Source organism: Impatiens glandulifera, chromosome 2 (genome assembly GCF_907164915.1).
Source record: "Impatiens glandulifera chromosome 2, dImpGla2.1, whole genome shotgun sequence".
Lineage (NCBI taxonomy): Eukaryota > Viridiplantae > Streptophyta > Magnoliopsida > Ericales > Balsaminaceae > Impatiens > Impatiens glandulifera.
This window is the reverse complement of record NC_061863.1, coordinates 61895073-61915264: the sequence shown is the minus strand read 5'-3', so window position 1 is coordinate 61915264 and position 20192 is coordinate 61895073. Positions and strand designations below refer to the sequence as shown.

The window sequence follows — 20192 nt, the reverse complement described above, 5'->3', positions numbered from 1 at the left end:
CAAAAAATCATTCAATCCAAATAAAATGTTACACCATAAAAACAATTTATAAATAAGTCTAAATAGTCAAACAAGAATCCAAATCCTAAATAGAACAATCATACAAAATTGAAAACTCAATGAAAATATTCAATACTATAAAATTATTTTATTTTGAATTTAAATTCGTAACAATGTAATTGAAATAACATTATCAATGGATGACTAGCTATCTATATATAATTAAAATAATGAAAACTCATATAAAATTTAAATTGTAATATATCTATAAGAACTTGTGTTTTGATGTTTAGTAAGAACAATTGTTAATTAACGTGCATTTGATTGTTTTTGGGCCTATACTAATAATGTAGTTAGTATATCTTAATTTAGAGTTTCATATAAATTTATTATTTATTTATATGAAACAAACACGATATATGACAAATGGGTCGAATTGGTTTGTCCATAGAACTTGAGAATATATAGATATATTCAGGATCAGTATTTTATGAAATCAAATGCAATGTCTCAATTTAAATGTTTTTTTTTTTAAATTACATAACTAATTTTTTTTCTTATTCTATGAAATTCTTATTTTTGGATTAAATTTTGAAAACAGTTCCATAACATTTGAGATTAAATATTTTTTTAAGTAAATTAATAAAAAAATTTGAACAAATAACTATTTACAAAAAAAAGTTTAATTAAATGAATAAAAAACAAATCAAAATAAGTAAAAAAAAAAAAGATGCAACCGTCCATAAAATATTTGAAACTCTTTGTGATGTTATATATATATATATATATTATTTTATTTTATTTTGTTGGTGTCTGGGTTTATTTTCATGGGGATGTTGGTAATATTTTATGTTATTTTATTTTCAATTGTGCTTCATTCATTGTCAGATGTTTATAATGTTTTGTCCTTATTTACTTAAACTATATTTATTGTAACTATCCTTCTTAATTAAAATTTATTTATTCAATGTTTTTTACGTTTGTGATAATTGACTATTAAAGTACAGTTAATTGTTGACTGTAATTTAATTTTGACCGACGAAATTTGATTATTTTAACAGTAAAAAAATACAAGTTACATCAAAATCTCATCAATCACAATATATTGAATGAGGAGAACATAAATCAATTAGACAATCAATCATCATCAATATAATTAACTAAGTTAATTATGACAAGCAGATCAACTCATAGTCGTATTATTTATTGACAGTTAATAACTTTTGAGACTTGTTGAATTTTGAAATACAAGTAATTAAGTTTCTTGTATTTAGTCAAAAATAAATTATTCTATGATTGTCATATCAACATCGTGTTCTTATAATATTAATTAATTAAGAGCTAGCTATTGGCATTTCAATATGTGGGTCATAATCTTCAATCTTAATAAAAAGACTTTCAAATTCTTAAAGCAGACCAAATATATATTATGACTAAATGAAGAGAATAACTATGGCTTATAGTTGATACAAATGACAAAACGGCTGAGTTTTTGATTGTTGGGAAGTTTATACCCCTTTCACATTGTCTTTTTTCAAATAATTTTTCATTTTCTCTAATCAAGCAAATACTCAAATTGATTGTTTAATTATAATATAAATGAAAATTATTTAAACATAACGATAAAAACAATACAAAAACACGACAAATACACCCAAAACACAACGAGAATAATCATTTGAGAACAATAATAATAATATAAACAAACATAACATAACATAAAATCTATCATTAATGAGCTCGAAGATCCTCAAGAAAAGATTAATGAGTTCACCGACCTTCTCTACCGATTTTCCAGAAGAGATCTTCCATATCGTCATAATAATAGTGTTGTGTAGTAAACACATTAGTCGACTACGATCAATGAACGTCCTACGGTTTCTTTCGAGCCAAGTAGTCCACCAAAAAATAATCGGGATAAAGACCCATCGACTCAATCCAACCAAACTCACGATTTTTATCAAAACATTCCAACAACCGACGATTGACTGAAATGTCAGTCACTCAATATCACTCATGTTCCAAAATATACTACAATCCGCAGTTCACTCCTTTACAATGCAAAAACAAACGAGGTGCGATATCTACATCTTCGCAACACATTCTACAACGACTAATTATAATGCATCGTTTTTTCATTCATCAAGATATTTCTATTCATGACACTCCATTGAAAAAACGAAATTTTTGAATAAAATTTGAAATCCCACAACTTATTTCGTAAGGAGTCATGTGGGCAATTTTCGCAAATAAAATAATGACACTCAAATTAATTATCTTCTTTGAATATAGCTTAGTACTTATCTATTGTGACAATAAATAAATAATATAAAGTTAGTTGGCCAAAATAATATAACTAACCATTCTATCGATCTAGTCTCTTCTATTTTCTTTATATGCACCTAACTTGAACTGGTCATAAATCATTGACACATTAGCGCATCCTTTTTTTCTTTTTTTTCTTTTTATATCAGTTACCATCATGCAACTCCACCTCAACTTAGTAAAATTTGAATAGGAGGGTTTAGATCCTTTTAAATAAAAATAAATCCCTTTTGAGTTAATAGTGAGTTTAAAGATATTATGGATATTTTTATTAGTGAAATACATAATGCAGTTGTTAGGTCACAACCATTTGTACTATAGAAAAATAGTTATAATTATTAGATTGGGATTGGTAAGGAAATAACTTCCTACCACTACCACTACCACCACCATCACTGATAATAAATGAAGAGAAGCTTAAAGAAGATTGACCCAAGTGTCTAACGTCTCATCTCATATAAATGCGTCGTCAGAAAATAAATATCTTAAACAAATAAATAAATACAATTTAAATCTTAAATCAATGGGGATTATTAACCTAAAGCTTAAGGGGGAGTTAGAATAAGAGATGACCCCATACAATTAAGTTTGACGCAAATTGATGGGCTTAATGGGCCCTTTAATCCGCTCCTTATTGCCAGTTGTTTCTTCCCCAATCTCTTATTTATAATTTATTTTTATTTTATTTTATTTTTTCTGTTAGGTTCATATCGCTTTCTCTACGTTGTTTTTTTCTTTGTATCCACACTCAATTGTCTCGTCTCCACACCACGTGATTATTTGAAAACGATATTTCTTCTTAATAATTAAATTCTTTTCAAATCTCACAACATTAATATTTATTGGCCCAATTACTCATTGGGCTTTTTAATTATTACTAGATTTAATGTTTTAATGTATTCATGGGCTTAATAAGGTAGTCTTTTAACATATGGGCCTTGGGCCTCGTTCTAACCAACTTGACGTGATCAATAAGATTCATTCACACCATTGAAACCGACAAGAAGTTGGTTAAGGTTTTGACAAAACGATTCTTCTTCGAACAATACTCCGGCGAATTCTCGCTTCCAAATAATAGTAATGTTGAGAAGATTCGTTGGTCGGACGGTGAATGCGGCGGGAGACAGGACCAGAGCCTTCTCGCCGCCGATCGAATCGTTCCGATCATCTTCATCAGCTTCACATAGGTTTGGGATTGTGGCGGCGAATAGTACCTCCGCCGATGTTATTGGAGAGGATCTGTTTCTGGAACAAGCGCCTCCGTCCACCATAGCCTCCATTCCTTCTTTGCTTCAGCCTCGCGTCGTCGTTTATGATGGAGTTTGTCCTCTTTGCCATACAGGTGGTGGTGTGTCGTAGAAATGCATATTTCAAAAAATGCGTTTTTGACAAAATTAGGTTTTTGTGAATATGCTTTGTTTCTTTTCGAATATATTTTGCTGATTGTGAGCGATCCGAGTTGTTTGTATTTTCTTCTCCATACTTGAGATTTGTTAATATATATATTATGGTGAAATCGGTATCAGGTGTAAAATGGGTGATTAGGGCAGACAAATACAAGAAGATAAAATTCTGTTGTGTTCAATCAAAGGCTGCTGAGCCATACATGAGTGCGTGTGGTGTTGACAGAGAGGATGTTCTTCGCCGTTTCATATTCATTGAAGGCCTGGGTGTATATCACCAAGGTTCTACTGGTCAGAATTAGAATTATTTGATTCTTTTGTTTTATGTCATTTTATGATTAACATATGTATTTTGTTTGGGTGCTGCAGCTGCATTGAGAGTATTTTCTTATCTGCCTTTCCCATACTCCACAATGAGCAGTATGATGATTGTTCCAAGACCATTGAGGGATGCGGCCTATGATTATGTAGCCAAGAGGCGTTACAAGTGGTTTGGAAGGGAGAAAGAATGTATGGTTCTACGAGAACAGGACTTGCTTGATCGATTCATAGATAGGGATGAAATCTTGGAGAAAAGTAGGAAGAAATTGTGAATGTTTTTGTTCTATTAACATACTTTGAAACATATTACTTACTATATGTAAATATTCATGGACTTGGATTCTAGATTGACAGCATTTGCTTTTAAAGAAAAGGATGCCAACTAAATTGATCCAATTGTGTTACAACTTACAATACAGAACTATAGAATCAAACCCAAAGAGCAAACTGGTCTATTCAAAAGGGGTTTTTGAGGTCATTACGTATACTGGAATGCAACAAAAACTAAGTTCAAATGGATAGATCCAAAAGAGAAATGACAAAACCATTAAGTCTGTCTCAACAACAATCTCTAATCCTCTCTATTGTCAGGGGTAGTATGATCTTGTGTGGAGTATTTAGGAGCATTGAGTGCAATAATCTCCTTTTCCATGGCCTCAACCATTGCCAAGGTTACCCTGTGAGCTGACGGTAGAGCAGTTGATTCGTATTCCAGCTTGGCAAACTTGTTAATGAGTTGTATACTTTGAGACCGAAAACACAACCTAGTAAAATGACAGTAGTCAGTAGAATACATGTCCCATACCTCAGAAGACATGATCGTTGGAGAACCAACATAGCAAAGGCACGATGGCAGAGGTCCGCTGTAGTGAACCCACTTTTTATCCTTACCCGATTTCAGAAGGGTGCAGTGGATATTCCAAGATACCTTAGGGAATGATAGCATCAGCCTACGAACAGTCAGAGCATCTTTTCTATTCTGCTGCTTACCAATTAAAACCCCTAAGGAATCAATAGCTTCACTCAGACGCTTCCTCCCTTGAGGGTTTGTCGTGTCATAAATCATTCCCCAATTAGTATTCTTCAATCCAAAACCTCGGGTGTGTCCAAACATAATTATTAGTTCAAGATCCTTACTATGATTATTATCTACCTTAATGAGATTCATCACTTTCAAGATAATGGCAGCAGAGTCGAAGTCCAAATAGGCAGGAGGGCCATCATATTCAAGAGGAGAATCATCATCATCACCAAAATGAAAATCCATGTTAAAATCATCTAATAGTTTCACCATCTCCTCAATCATAGCGATTCTAGACATCTTGTATAATGAAGAAAGAAGGGAAAGTATGAGAATCGAATCGTGGGAGATTTAGGGTTCTAAAAGAGAAAAAGTTTGGAGTAACCTATTCATTTTATATTTAAGTTTAGAAAACCAACACTAATCTATCTAATTTAATAATCACAATTATTTAGTTATATTTTGTCGGAGGTTCAAATCATTTTTAATATATATGATTTCTTTTTAAATAAAAATAAAAAACATATTATTTCGTTTTAATTACAATTCTTTTGCTACTGGTGTTTAAACTTTTTTCTCTCCATATATTACATTTTTTATTTTAATAAAATTAATAAAAACCATTATATCCATATATTTTATTTTAACATAAATGATTTTTTAATTTAAGTAAGCTATTAATATTTAAAATTAAATTAATAAAAAATTTAAATTATTTTGAGTAAAAATTATTAAAATAACAAAAACAAAATTGAATAATAAATTATTTATTATTGATGATTTATAAAAAATGTTTAAAAAATTAAAGTGGTTAATATTTGAAAAAAATAATATATTTAAATATTATAACAAATATAAAATAAATAATTTAAATAAGCTCAATTTTTAACCGTAATTAATATATTTTTAAATTTTTTTTGGTTGCAACGTTTAAAATATTTCACTCATATAATTTTGAATAAGTCAATCTTTTAAATCAATGAGAAGAATTGAAGAAAGCCTAACTGACAACAAAATCACTTGAACCCTAATTCAAAGAGGAAGTCATGGGAGGGGGATGGATGTAAGAAGTAAGAACCTAAGTAAGTGAAGATAGTTATGTGTTTAGGGTTTAAGTTAAATAAACTAAACAAAACCAATAAAAATTGATAATTTAGAATTTAAGAAAAACCCTAAACCCCAATACCACTAAATCCTAATTTAAAAGAGGAAATGGCCAGAAGATACAACACAAGATGAGCTGATGTTAAATCAGTCTGAATTAATACAAAACATATTATGGTCAAATTCAGAGAATCTGTTTCTTTCCCCTTTGAAAGAAAGGCTCCATTTTCATAAATCATCGGCCAAATCTTATTCAATTCAAAACCTCAGAGGCATATCCAATGGTGTAATGATTATTCCAAGATGGTCAAAATGCTTATTGTCTTCCTTTATGAGATTTCAGGATCTTTTGAACAATGAGAACAGGGTCTAAGGTTTTAAAGCAACAAATGGAATCAATTGAAAACACACTTGTTGTTTTACTGTTGTATGCTTGCTTAAGCTGACACTAAAGCTTGTACATCATTTCAACCAAAAATCAATTAGAAATACAATTTCAGTTTTTCATAATTGAGACTCCAGCTGAATGGATTTGTTGTGTTTAGCCACAGCCAGCAAACAACATAAATTTCTAAACATAGAATATCCTTTTTTTATATAGTTTCAAAGTAAATTCAGAACAAAACTGTTTGATCTCACCTCCTACTACCAATCAATCTACTACACTCACTCATGTCATTGCAATCGTCATGAGTGATTTTTGTATCAAACCTTAATAATATTTGATCATTTCTTCTTGTTGTTGTTGTTCCATTCTTTCCAATCCTTGTCAACATGATCTGTTGCCCATTTGACAGCTGCACGAGCGGCTTGTGGACCTCCGGGCAAGCCCCTCTCGTTGATAGCATCGGCCATGTCAATAAATGGTAGAACCAGAAGAGTCCCTGGACCCCCGTAATGACTATGCAAGAAGGTACTGAAAATCTGCCATTAATTACTGTGTCATAGGTAAATAAATAAACCTAAATACAAATTCAAGGAAAGAGATTAATGATTTACCTCAATACAAATTCCTAAGACTTCATCGAGTGAATCCTCAAAAATATCTTTCTTTGACAGTTTGTTTACCAAATGATTCTTGAACTTGTCTGTTTCCTAAGCAAGAAAGAAGAAGGAAAGAGTGAGTGGTTGATTCCCAGATAGATGGGTAGAGAAGAAAGGGTTTATACTACTTACTTGAACAGCAAATTCAGGGATGGGGTCCGGAAACTTGTATTCTGCTGCTCTGCAAATGTTGGAAGAAGGGTCGGGACGAGATGGGTAGAGGCTAGCCTTCTTCTTACCCATCAAAGGGTTTATTAAGTTTGGTCTGAACCTGATGATACTTGTACTGCTGCTTCTGCTGCTGCCCCTGCTCGAATGGCGGTTACTAATTCTGTAGGGAGGATTAGCTGAAACCCTAGCATCTGCGGAAGAAGAACAGCAGACAAAGGCGTGAAATGGAAACGAAGACACAATTGTGGCGGCCATCTCTTTCTCTCTATCACGGTGGAGGCACACAACCAAAACCCTCCTCCCTTCCTCAGCACAACTTGCAGAGAACAGAGCGATAATGCGATAAATCTTGAATCGGAATTTCTATTTATTATTTCTTTTCTATTTCCACCATTTATTATATTATATCGACTAAAATATATATATATATTTTTTTTATTTTTTAAATAATCCCCAACTAAATAATCTCTAATAGGTCTTGATGATAAATCCGTACGTGTATCATTAATAAATAATAATACGACGATGTTCGAATACAGATGTAACCCTAATGGTCATAAATTATAATCTATCTTATTATATATTAATTAAATAATTTAAAATAATAAACGCAAATAATATTTTAGTTATCTAATCAAAGCTAGTGAAGCTTGTTTAATAAAAAGAAATTAGTGATAAAAATAATGAGACAATCTCATAATTAATTAATAATAGATGTGGAAGTAGAAGGATTAAGTGAATATGTTCAATGCGGTTGTTTAGGGTTGGAGGAGCCAAAGGTCATCTAATTAGACAAATATAATTAACAATCTTAAATAATGTTAAGAGGAAGAGTCGGTGCAACTCATCTATCTGCAGACTGATTATTATAGATATATGTCACATCTATATATATTTGGATATAATCTAAAATTCTTTAACACCCAACTTCTTTTAAAGAAAAGAAAGTCAAAAACAGTTTATTTGATAATATATATGTATGCATGCTGGTGATATTGGCAGGGTCCTGGCTAGGGGATTTTATTACATTATTATTATTAAGTAGAGTATAAGTGGATGGATGGACTGATGATGCAGAATCCAGGATGGGATGGGATGAGATAAGATGATGAGGGTTTGTTTCATCAAGGACACTTGTTCTTGTTTCCATGGGTTTTCATGTCGGTGTAACACTTGCCGCACATCTCCCTGTTCCCATAGGTTCCAGGAGGCACGCACTTACACCGGTAACAGCACGTTCCACAAGCTCGTTTGCACAAGTTTGGTCTTGAATGCAAACTGCATCGAACCTCGCAGAGACTTTCACATGAACCTGCAATCATCCACCATTAATTACTCATATTCTTCTAATTAATTACCTTTTTCAAAACACAATAGACAATATATACATACTCTGTAAAGGCAGAAGCTTTCGGTTGGTTCCACCAATATTGACCTGATTAATAATAAACAGGACTTGTCAATCAATTAGAAAAGAAGATCGATCGACCCAATTGCTAACACAATTAATTATTAGAAGAAAAAGAAGTGGATTTATAATTAGAACCTGGGTGGCATATTGATTTCCATTATCAACCTTCTTCTGATCATCGGATGATGATACCTGAAACATGAATAAATTAGGCATAATACAAACTAATCGAAGAACATATATGCATCATCATCATCATCGAATATACCTACCTGGTGGGCAAGGGAGAAGACCAAAAGCATCACCATAGCAAATGAACATAACGCCGTTATTAATCTTCTTCCTACCATTTTTTACATCTACAAGAAATCCAAATTAGGGTTTGTTGGGTTATAAGCTAAGGCTAGGGAACACGTGTCCTTTGCTTGCTAGGGCACTACATGCCCAGGCGACACCTACTATTATACTCATCTATATCTTTGCAAGCTGTCTTCCTGACCGCCGCCCTTCTTTTTCTTTTATTAAAAAGATGGTCCAAGCCGTTTCATTAAAAGATAAATAATCAATTACAATTAATTATTATTAAATAACGGGTAGCCAAATTTTCCACTCTCGAATATCACAATCCAAGCTGCCACTATACACCACATAATTATCACCACCACTAATAGTACTATTACTCCGGAGGCTGTCTTTGCACGCCGCCAAACACTTAACCGGACCACCATGACCGGCCATAACCGCCACACAAGAATAATCCCTCCAAAGACCCCGCCTCCATATCCGTATAGTCTTATCAGCCGACCCACTAAATACTAAATCGGTGGATCCCACCGTAGACAGACAGAGTATGGCCCTTGTGTGTCCCCTCAAAGCCCCGGCTACGACCATGTGGTTATCAGCGGTTTTGTTCATGTCTTTTTCCCATACGATGATAGAACGGTCGCAGGCACCGGAGTATAGGATTGACCCATCCGTACTTAAAGCAAGAGCGTTGATTGCGGATTTGTGTTTCTCTAGTGTGGCTACGAGCTCGTGCTGACTTTGTTCTTTCTTAAATCTCCACGCTTTGATTTTCTTGTCGGCTGATCCAGTGTATACGAACCCATCAACTGATACTACAATTGCATTTATTGCATCATCGTGAGCGTTCAACACCGAATCCAAACACCTGAAATCAGAGGTCTGCCATACTTTGAATGTCCGGTCCCACGAGGCAGAGTAAAGTAGAGAGCCATCATGTGAGATTGTAAGGGCGGAGACGGCGTCCACGTGGTGGACCCATGTCGACTTTCGGTGTCGCCGGACTTGCACGTAATTCTTTGATGAGAATATTCTGCAGAATCGGTCGCTCAAAGTCGGCAATGTAGCAACGCATTCGAAATTTCGATTAACCCCTGTTTCGTTTTTCATTTTCCAAACCCGGATCTTGCTGTCATGGTGGGCGCTGAAGACCTTGCCTCCGGAGACCGCCAGCGATTTCACGGAGCCATTTCTGGGGGATTCGATGTTTTGAATCGGGTCGTGGATTCCATTGGTATTGTGACGGGACCATAAACGGATTTCTCCTTCGGATGAGCCACTATAGAGATGTTTGTCGTCGGCTATAGTTAGAGAAAAGATGTAAGAGGTATGACCTTTGAGGGTGGCGATGCAGCTGTGGTGGGCAGCGGCGGATGGAGGATTAGGTTGGGAAAGGGATGGAACCGAAGGAAGGCTCGGTTGAGAGTGCAGAGAGGAATTATAAGTTGAAGATGTGGATGATGATGATGAATCTGAGTGTTTGGGATTAGAATGATTAGATTGGAATCCATATTCAGAATCATCTTCGTGTGATAACTTCTGGGATGGAAACGGAGAAGGCAGGAAACCCATATTGTTCTTATTCTCTATGGAGGAGATGATGGTGGGTGCTTAATTGCTTGCGACTTTGCATTAGATTTAAGGGTTCAAGCTTCAAAATATAGAGGATGATGAGATGATATCATCATGACGTCATATCCAGAGGGGAAGGGGAATGAAAATAATTTTAAAAAAAATATTTGGAAATTTTCAAACATTAATATATATAAAGCTCATAATTATTTTAAAAAAATATTTTATTAGAATATTAATTTAAATTAAATAATAAAATATATTTTAATTTTGTATATATTAACCATATATATAATGGTGCTTATTTTTTAAAGTGTTTGGATTGTCGAGCGTTGTTGTTTGCGAGGTCTCGATCATTTACATGGACCCACTTTTCATTCCATTTGTGGGAATTTGATGATCTATAAACCGTCCTTAACGAACGATCGGCTCATGTTTGAGCATGACGAATTACTTCGTGCCGACCTCTTGCCAATAAACTTTCCGGCCTCATATGAGAATGGAAAACTTGAGCATTTTCTGGATCGGTAGATGAAGAATCGCTCACTAAATAATTTATTGTTAACCATGTTCCCAGAAAAAAGAGTCGAGAGTTGTGGTTAATTTGAATATATATGTGAGAGTAAATAGATACTTAAGTCGAACTTGCAGCCTAACAAAAACAAGTACAATCCTTAACTAACTAGGCTAATAACTCTTTATATTTTAAATTCAACATCAAATTAGACGAACGCGGGACAAACCAAATGTGATTGTGATGTGGTTTGTCGAGACATAATAGACTGGTAACAATTAAAAGTGGTTAAGAAAATATGAATCAAATATTTGATTTACCAAAGTTTGAGGTCACGATGTTAAATATTAAAAAATATGAATCAAATATTTGATTGATCAAAGTGAAAGTGTAAGGTTACGAGATGAGAGGTTCATTAGGAAAAAATATGTGATGAGATATGTGAGAAGATAAATTGTTTTACCGAAATGAATAAAATGTGGAATGAGAGCATTCTATTTTTTATATTAATATATTACTCGTGATTTATTAAAATTTTAAACATTGAATACATATTATTATTATTTTATTAAATTTATTTTATTTATATTTTTATCTGAGTCCATCGCACGTGAATCTTCCTAGTAATAAATAATATTAGACTCCAGTAGATAATTTATATAATTATTCAAAATTTAATTTACAAAATATATATACCTACACAAAATTATAAAATTATAAAATTATTTCAACAATAATAAGTGGTTTAGCTGTTAAAGTGTTAACATTTCATACTGGTGACTAGGGTTTGAATCTCTACAAAAAGAAGTAATTATTATATGTGAGTGCGTGAACCGTTGAAACGGAAATGAAAATGTTGGCTTAGAGTAAAACAATATTAGGATTTATGATATAATAATAAGTAGTATTAGACTCATTAGAACTTTATATTTGATTGGTAATTTGATCTAAAATTTAATGTTTAAAAATTTGTTTTATTGAAACTACTTTTATTTTCATATAAGGAATGTTTTCAATTTTTATGATTTTGGGTAGGTTTAAAAAAATAACAAAATAATTTTAAATAAAATGAGTGAATAAATGCAAGTTTTGTCATATTTTTTAATAATTAGATAAAAAAAATATTGAATTAAATTATAAAGTCACATTTTTAACGTGATTTTTTTTTTAATTTTTATATCATTATTCGTACCAATGCATTGACTATACGTTATTTTAACCACCATGGTTCATTCAAACTCAACTTATTATAATATATGTTTCTAAATAAGTCATTTTATAAAGATAAAGTCAGAATATTTTAATTATCAATAATAATAATAATGATAATAATAATAATAATGTCATAGATAATTTGTAAAAGACCTTATAAAATGAGGGAAAAAAATCTAAAAAAACACACATCAAAGAAGCTACAAGAATTTTAAATTTACTTACATTTATTTTTTTATAATATTAAATAGTATATATATGGGATGGGTTATTTTTGTAACACTATAATATTAAATATTATACATATGGGATGGGTTATTTTTGTAACACTTTATAAAATTATAATATTAAATAGTATAAATATGGGATGGGTTATTTTTGTAACACTTTATAATATTAAATCATATAAATATGGGATGAATTATTTTTTTAAAACTTTATAATATTATAATATTAAATAGTATAAATATAGGATGGTTTTTTTTTTTTTTTTACATTTTATATAAATAATATTTTTTCTTTAATTTTCTTTGTAGAAAAAAAAAAACAATCGTTGGTGTAGAGGAAAAGTGGTTTGGACTTTGGAGTAAATGGGCCCATAAGTAGCAGTGTTGAAATGTATTAATAATAAAAACACTACAATAAGAATGAGCTGCTTGCTTGGCTATAACTGTGGACCCAAAATCGCACGATTCCAACTCCGACGGTCTAAAACGCGCCTTCCACACAGATTTTTTTTTTTTTGATTGTTTGACAGTAGGACATGACATGACGAATATTATTATTATTATTATTATTATATATTAATAAACATATACAGTAACATTTAGAGTAATCAATCAACATGTATAAATTTGAACATCAATCGGTCAATACTAGCACCCATGACAACAAACCTACCGCATGTTTCTATGTTGGCAAATGGTTCATGGTTTAACTCATGAATCATATATTCAAAAGACACCAATTAATTAATTTTATTATTGTTCGCAGGTGTGAATTTAATTTGTCATTCTTTCTAGCTAGACAGAAAAAAATGGGTCTGCTCCTTCGCTGCTCCTTTGTGAGGGATCATCTGGTCATGTCATGCCAAAGACTATATATTAGGTTCTTTGGAGTGTTGTGGCCGGGTTATTAAAGGTTCATTCAAAATTCTCATCATTATTTTGTGGATTTTTTTGAAATGGATGTATCAAAAAAGATGTTTTGATCCATAACAAGATCACCGATGTATTTTTTTTTAATGTTGAAGTTGTAAATAGGAAATTAGTGCTAATTTAATAATTTTTGTTTATTCTTGGTTGTCATCTGAAATCCTAATCTCTTTAATTATCTAATTTTGTCATGGATTCATTTCACCATCTACCACATCATTTATATCATTTTCTCTTTAAATGATCATTATCTCTACACTTTCTTTTAAACTTGGTAATAGTTTAAATACATTGTCAAGTTCAATACGTAGTGATTATAAGGCATAATCACTACGTTATATCATGAGAGACAGTTATCTGCAATAAACTTCAACACAGACGATAAATTATTTTATAAGAAATGTATTTGACACGTACATGCATCGTATCAACTTCTTAAATCAGGGATTTCGTTCTTTGTACATTTAGTTTATTTCATTTATTTGTAATATTGTATTTTTTATATATATTTATGTAATTTAAATGCAATAATACTAACAATTACATATGCATGCCTTTATTTTTTGGAGTAAACGGTTAAACCATTTCATTAAAATCTCAAAAATTGGAGGGTCAAAAATCAAAACTAGACAAACCCTAACTATGATTAAGGATGACAATTAAAAGATCATAAAAAAACTGATTAGTAGCATTCATACATTCTAAAAAAACAGAGATTACAAATAGAAAAGACTACATTTAAATCTAACTATCCCAGTCTGGGATTTTCGCATGCCATCTATCTTAATTGAGATATCTTCTTTCCCTTCCTCTTCCTCTTCCCCTTCCTCTTCCTCTTCCTCTTCCCTTCCTCTGACGATGTAAGGAGATTGTATTGAAGAGGATGATGAGTATTGTTGTTTCTCATTTTGAATTATCTCTTTGTACGAGCCCGTTCTGATTTGATAGAAAGAAGTGTTTCTGAGAATTTCAGAATTTTTACCTTTGTTATCTTCAACTTAAATTTATGTGTTCTTGTCTTCCTTATCTTCGGCTTCAGCTTCAGACTCCACATTGGTTTTGGAATCTTCTTCATCGACTTTTGAATTCTCTGTTTCAGCTTTGAAATTGTGGGTGTCTTCCTCTTGAGTTTCATCAACAACAACTTGAGGTTCATCTTCCATTTCCATTTTGATCATTCGTATTATAGAAAATTTTCTTTTCTTCTTCACCTTGATTTCTTTTTATTTTATTTCCTTCCTTTTTCCTAGAATCTTTCTTACTTTCTTCTACATTGATCTTTGAGTTTGGTCTCCTCTGTTTCCTTTTTTTTTTATTTTCTGCTTCCTAATTTTTCTGGTTTTTCTGTTTTTCTTCTTTAACTTTATCACATTTATTGTGTAATAAAGTATTATAGAGAATGCCTTTATTTATATATACATTAAGTTATTAGTCGAAAAAAGAAAATAAAATGAAAAAAGAAAAAAAGATTTTTTTGAAAAAAATAGAGAAATGAGATAAAATAATATTCAACCAATCAAATTACATCATATTATACCTCTCTTATTTCCTTTTTAATTTCCCTATCTATTATTTCTTTGTAAAGCTATATGTGTGGTACACATATGAAAATCATGTATATATATATATATATATATATATATATATATATATATATATATATATATATATGATTGGAAGTAAGACATTAAAGAGTACTAATTATTATGGCCAATCTAATTAAATATTAGGTACGTATACATGAACCATCTAATTGCCTACATATGCAGAGCATTTAATTAGGTATATATATTATGATGTGATTTAAATGTAATTTTGGTGATTATTCTTATTCTTATTATTATTTATCATCTGATTTTTTTTTGTAATTTGTTATTTAGATTTTTTAGATGTTACACATATATATATTTTTAATTTGTTTTCTGATATGTATATATCAAGATCAATATATACATATATAAATTCAGAAAGAATATGTTCAATTTATAAAATTTAATTGTCATCTAATTATTTTTGTCACATGTACTTGAACAGTAAATGTGTTAGTTTTCATAATTTTTGAACAAGCCAGCTTAAGGGTTTTGAATAAAGTTAATATTTTTTTATTAAAATATTGTTTTTAATATATATTTAATATTTTAATTTAATTATTATATTATAAAATAAAATAATTTGAAAATGTTTTTTTTATTATTTTTGAATATAATTAATAATTTTAATTTATAAAATTTAAAATTAATGGAAATTAATTTAAAGTTAATTAAATAATGATTTATTTTTTAATTTTTTAATAAGATTAATTTTTTTTTTAATTTATATATATGATTTTGTTACTATTTTTTGTTAACTTAATAAATTTGACACCTAAGCTAATAAATTACTATGTAAGTATGATATTTAAAAAAAATCTTGTGACTATATAAAAATATTTTAAAATTTGATACCTTGAATTAAGTATTTAATAAATATGTATTTTTCCAAAGATAATGTGACTATATTTTTGGTGATTCTAATCTATGAATCTCACCTTGCTCAACATACTAAACAATTCAAAAAATAAATACCAAAGCAACTCAGGTAGACATAACAACTCATCAAGTGAAAATAACACATTCAAGATTAGACAATTTGTCACTATTTAATATCACGGTAAGTTCAAAATATCTCACATAGAGAATAAAAACGTATTTATGAATAAATGTTTGAAGATGATGTAAAAGTGGTGATAATTTAACTTTTCATTGTCCATTTTTGTGTGTTTATAATATTATTGTATTTATTGTAATTCATTATATTATTTATATGTTATTTTTTTTATAATTAAGATTTTCTTGTGATGGTAAAAAAATAGTAATAATAATTGGCGGAGAAACAATAAAGACCCACAATTGGGTTGGGGGTACTATGCTGCCCTGGCCGAATGTGAAATTATGTGATATGCTTTAGACATTAACGTCAACTTGGAAAATTCTTTATATATATATATATATATATATATATATATATATATATATATAGTCACACTCAGATGTTACATTATTATTTTCTACCTTGGACATTAAATCAACTCTATCTGGTCCCAATTCATAATGAAAACCTACACCCTTCTCTTGATAGATTTTCACATCCATTGAAAAAATATCTGTAAAACCGACAATGAATTGAAGAAAGTACTACATAATTAATACTTTGGCATATGAAAATCAACATCGGCCAAAGTCATGCTTCCACAACTGTAAAGTTATTATCATCATTCATCTATATCCATATATATATATATATATTAAAATTTAAATTTAAATTTAAATCCTCCCAACTTGTTATATAATTCTCTCTAATATTCCAATGATTCTTTCTAGAAAATTATTTTGTTGTCCCTTTGTAGAACACAAAAGCCAAACTATTTGTCCACATAAAGCGACGTTTTTACATTAACTTTGTGCGGGTATAACTAATTTTCAATAAACATTTTCGCTTTTTCCTCCTCTATTTTGCAATGTTAGTTTCAAATTTTACGAGTTTCATATTCCAAGTTGTCCACCTTACAAATTCAAAAATTCAAAAGACATTTTGATCAGTAGATTATTTAAAAGTTAGACCATTAAAAAAATCATTTTTCTGCTTCAAACATCAACAATTTAATTATAAGATCCATAGCAATATTATTAGTACTTTTATCTCCAGGCTTCAAGTAATTGATCAGTCATATATATTTAGTTTCTTCACTTCAATCATAATCATCATTAAACTAAACTGCAATTCTTCACTTAATTACACCATTGCCAAATTAACTATGGAACTACCAGGATCACACAATTCTTCATACAAGTTATCATGTGGTCTCATTTTGTTGTTACATTTTTTTTATTAAGGCTCATCAACATTGGCTCTAGAATTAGTATTGAAACATTACCATTTTGTGTGTTGTCTTTCCTTTACTCAAATAAGCCAGGAAAAGGTTAATTTATTGCGTTTCAGACAAATTGTTTTAATACTAGTAAATCTCAAAGTGGCAACAATTGGGTGTGATTTGGGTGATCAAGTCAAATAAATTATTTGTAAAATTCAAAATTTGTCTCCTTCAACACAATCATCTTACAAATAACTGATATATATATATATATCACAAGCAGAAAAAAATATAGTTATATCATGAATAATAAATTTTGCTCAATGTTAACTATTTTATCAAATTGTTTAAGACAAGTTGTTTATCCGGTAAGTAAACATCTCAATGCTATAAGAGAATAAGTTTGCCTAAGAGAATTTCACGGCCTGAAAAAAATAGTCTTAAAATCTAGTTGAACCTTGGGATAAAATTCCAATGTAATATTATCATTTTCTAACAACAAAATTATCTTATTTTAATTTAATTTTTTGAAAAAGTTAATTCAATATGATATAAATGATAGTTGTTTAAACATAATGATAAAAACAATATAAAAATGAGTGTTTAACTAGTCATCAAATACACCCAAAATACAACGAGATTAACTATTTAAGATACAATGAAAACATAAAAAAAAAATGTTCACCAACGAAAAAGTCAAAACATAAACTCTAACCTTAAAGAACACGAAAATTTTTAAGAATATAAATTAGTTCACCAACCGTCTCCACCAGTTTTTAAAAGAGATCTCTCATATCGTCATAATAATAGCGCGCGTTGTGGATTAAATGCATTAGTCGATCCCGATCACTGAACGTTTTATCATTCTTTTCGAGATAAATAGTCCATCAAAAATATACGGGATAAGCCATGTTGAGTTATTTGTCTGAGTTTCCAACTATATAATAAAAAGTCCAGACTATTTAAAGAAGTTTTACTATAATTGAAGAGATGTCAATATATTTCTACAAGTGTATAATACATGATTTTACATGTGATTTGATAAAGCGACTTTCTCCGAATTTTATAGCAGGAACGAGGATAACTCAAAACTCTTTTTTCCATTAAACAATCATGTCCTTATTTAACATAAAAAGAGTTTTGGGGTTTGAGCTTCTTGACTTTTTATTATTTTATTTTTATTTTATTTTGGTTAATGTTGAAATTAGCTGAACCCAATATCATAATATCTAATTCAAATTAAGATTTAACTTAAATAGTTTTAAATATAAGTTATTTTATATTATTGGAATCAGTCAACCTTATCTATTATTTTATCTTTGTACTCAAGAAACTATAGATATCTTTCATATTCATCAACAGTAGCGGTCAATCGATGGTTGGCTGTATTTTATGAATTGTTTTCAAGTAGTGTAAAAATTAACAGAGTTATTACTGTTTTCGTTAATTGAATAGATTGGTTATCAACAGAATTATTACTTACATATTTGGTTAAATTTGTAAATACAAACATAATATTTTAACCTACAGTATTACGAATTATGATACTAATTTAAGTGATAAGAATCGTGATTTGATTACTTAAAGAATCGTGCTTTGGTTTCAATGGTTCTGGATTCAATTGAGGTGAGAACCATGTCTCCAATAGTTTACTAAATAAATATATAATATATTTAGTTGAAAGTAAATACAACATATTTTAAATAGCTAGAAAGTAAATATTTTATTGAAAATTAAATAAAAAACGGCTCTCTAACCAGGTACCCACCATTAATTAAGACATTAAGTGATAGAAAAGACTATTAAGGCACGTAATTAAAATTTAGTAAAGTAGAATATTCCTCCTCCAACTCCAACAACATAAGGACCACCAATTCATTCACATCTTAGAACCAAAATCTATCTATTTGGCTGGCTGCCTATTATTAGGCAAATGGCACCATTTACTTTTTCTTAGCCTTAAAACGTGCATGGGAATATATATACCACCCCTTGTTTTAGTTCCAAATTTACAAGAATATTTTCTCGATAAATCTCTTTTCTCCTTTTCTCGATCGATCCAACAGGATCAAGAACATTAATTTATAATTAATTAATTGTTCTTGGGGGCGACGGAGGAGGTTATATATAGCTAGCTAGCTAGAGAAGAAGAATATTAAATATTAATATATATGGCGCCAAATGAAGCAACTAAGGATGAGGAGCAATATAATCCATGGGGCGTCGAAGAAGGGGTGGGAAAACCGTCTGAGAAGAAGAAGTTATCGAGGAAATTGAGCGAAAAATACGAGAAGACGAAGTTGGTGGCTTCCTCCAGCATGAAGAAGGTCAAGGAAGGTGCCTCCTCAAGTGCCTATTGGATGAAGATCAAGTACAATACCCTAACCTCCAAGAAATAATTAATAATAATATTCATCCCTACTTGAATATTAACATGCCAATCTAATTACAATTTGGCTTCTTTTCTTGACTAATTAAGATGCATTCATTCATTCATTCATTCATTGAGTAAGTAATATTTTTATCTTTAATCCATTTTGGTTTATCATTTGCATGCTTTCATGAGCTGTCTTGATTAATTTTCTTATATACAAATTTCAATTGAAAAAAATCTTACATTGTAAATCAAATATCTCAATTTGATTCTCATTAAAACAAATTGATTAAAATGTATACTTGAAATAAATAATAATAATAATAATAATAATAAAACTGTGATTGGAGAAGGCTAAACTTCAAATATCAAATTAAAAAATATATATTTACACACAATTTTAAAAAATAAAA

The 20192-nt window shown here is 30.2% G+C and overlaps 4 protein-coding genes across 4 annotated transcripts; 1 reads left to right on the top strand and 3 right to left on the bottom strand.

The window, feature by feature from the left end:
* The first annotated feature begins 3323 nt into the window (after positions 1 to 3323).
* On the top strand, positions 3324 to 4410 carry LOC124926702 (uncharacterized protein YuxK). Its single transcript, XM_047466982.1, has 3 exons — positions 3324 to 3667; positions 3852 to 4019; positions 4098 to 4410. The coding sequence occupies exons 1-3, from the start codon at positions 3406 to 3408 to the stop codon at positions 4319 to 4321; spliced, it is 654 nt and encodes a 217-aa protein (XP_047322938.1). The 5' UTR covers positions 3324 to 3405; the 3' UTR covers positions 4322 to 4410.
* Positions 4411 to 6608: 2198 nt separating this feature from the next.
* LOC124926631 (protein PLASTID REDOX INSENSITIVE 2, chloroplastic) lies at positions 6609 to 7744 on the bottom strand. Its single transcript, XM_047466895.1, has 3 exons — positions 7351 to 7744; positions 7174 to 7269; positions 6609 to 7098 (listed from the first exon to the last, which is right to left on the bottom strand). Exons 1-3 carry the CDS (start codon positions 7642 to 7644, stop codon positions 6901 to 6903), a joined length of 588 nt encoding a protein of 195 aa, XP_047322851.1. The 5' UTR covers positions 7645 to 7744; the 3' UTR covers positions 6609 to 6900.
* Positions 7745 to 8352: 608 nt separating this feature from the next.
* On the bottom strand, positions 8353 to 9312 carry LOC124927156 (gibberellin-regulated protein 1-like). Its single transcript, XM_047467517.1, has 4 exons — positions 9073 to 9312; positions 8936 to 8992; positions 8782 to 8824; positions 8353 to 8701 (listed from the first exon to the last, which is right to left on the bottom strand). The coding sequence occupies exons 1-4, from the start codon at positions 9148 to 9150 to the stop codon at positions 8514 to 8516; spliced, it is 366 nt and encodes a 121-aa protein (XP_047323473.1). The 5' UTR covers positions 9151 to 9312; the 3' UTR covers positions 8353 to 8513.
* Positions 9313 to 9346: 34 nt separating this feature from the next.
* Positions 9347 to 10710, bottom strand: LOC124927155 (protein JINGUBANG). The gene has a single exon (XM_047467516.1). The coding sequence runs from the start codon at positions 10673 to 10675 to the stop codon at positions 9383 to 9385; it is 1293 nt and encodes a 430-aa protein (XP_047323472.1). The 5' UTR covers positions 10676 to 10710; the 3' UTR covers positions 9347 to 9382.
* Between the last annotated feature and the right edge of the window lie 9482 nt (positions 10711 to 20192).

Excerpts from the sequence above, each read along its gene's own strand:
- LOC124927156 (XM_047467517.1), bottom strand. The coding sequence starts at position 9,150 with ATGGTAGGAAGAAGATTAATAACGGCGTTATGTTCATTTGCTATGGTG. Across the intron at positions 8,993-9,072 it reads TCTTCTCCCTTGCCCACCAG|GTATCATCATCCGATGATCA; the intron begins GTAGGTATATTC and ends TTCATGTTTCAG. Across the intron at positions 8,702-8,781 it reads AAAGCTTCTGCCTTTACAGA|GTTCATGTGAAAGTCTCTGC; the intron begins GTATGTATATAT and ends GGATGATTGCAG.
- LOC124926702 (XM_047466982.1), top strand. The coding sequence starts at position 3,406 with ATGTTGAGAAGATTCGTTGGTCGGACGGTGAATGCGGCGGGAGACAGG. Across the intron at positions 3,668-3,851 it reads TTGTCCTCTTTGCCATACAG|GTGTAAAATGGGTGATTAGG; the intron begins GTGGTGGTGTGT and ends AATCGGTATCAG. Across the intron at positions 4,020-4,097 it reads ATATCACCAAGGTTCTACTG|CTGCATTGAGAGTATTTTCT; the intron begins GTCAGAATTAGA and ends TGGGTGCTGCAG.
- LOC124926631 (XM_047466895.1), bottom strand. The coding sequence starts at position 7,644 with ATGGCCGCCACAATTGTGTCTTCGTTTCCATTTCACGCCTTTGTCTGC. Across the intron at positions 7,270-7,350 it reads TCCCTGAATTTGCTGTTCAA|GAAACAGACAAGTTCAAGAA; the intron begins GTAAGTAGTATA and ends TTTCTTGCTTAG. Across the intron at positions 7,099-7,173 it reads TCTTAGGAATTTGTATTGAG|ATTTTCAGTACCTTCTTGCA; the intron begins GTAAATCATTAA and ends AATTAATGGCAG.
- LOC124927155 (XM_047467516.1), bottom strand. The coding sequence starts at position 10,675 with ATGGGTTTCCTGCCTTCTCCGTTTCCATCCCAGAAGTTATCACACGAA.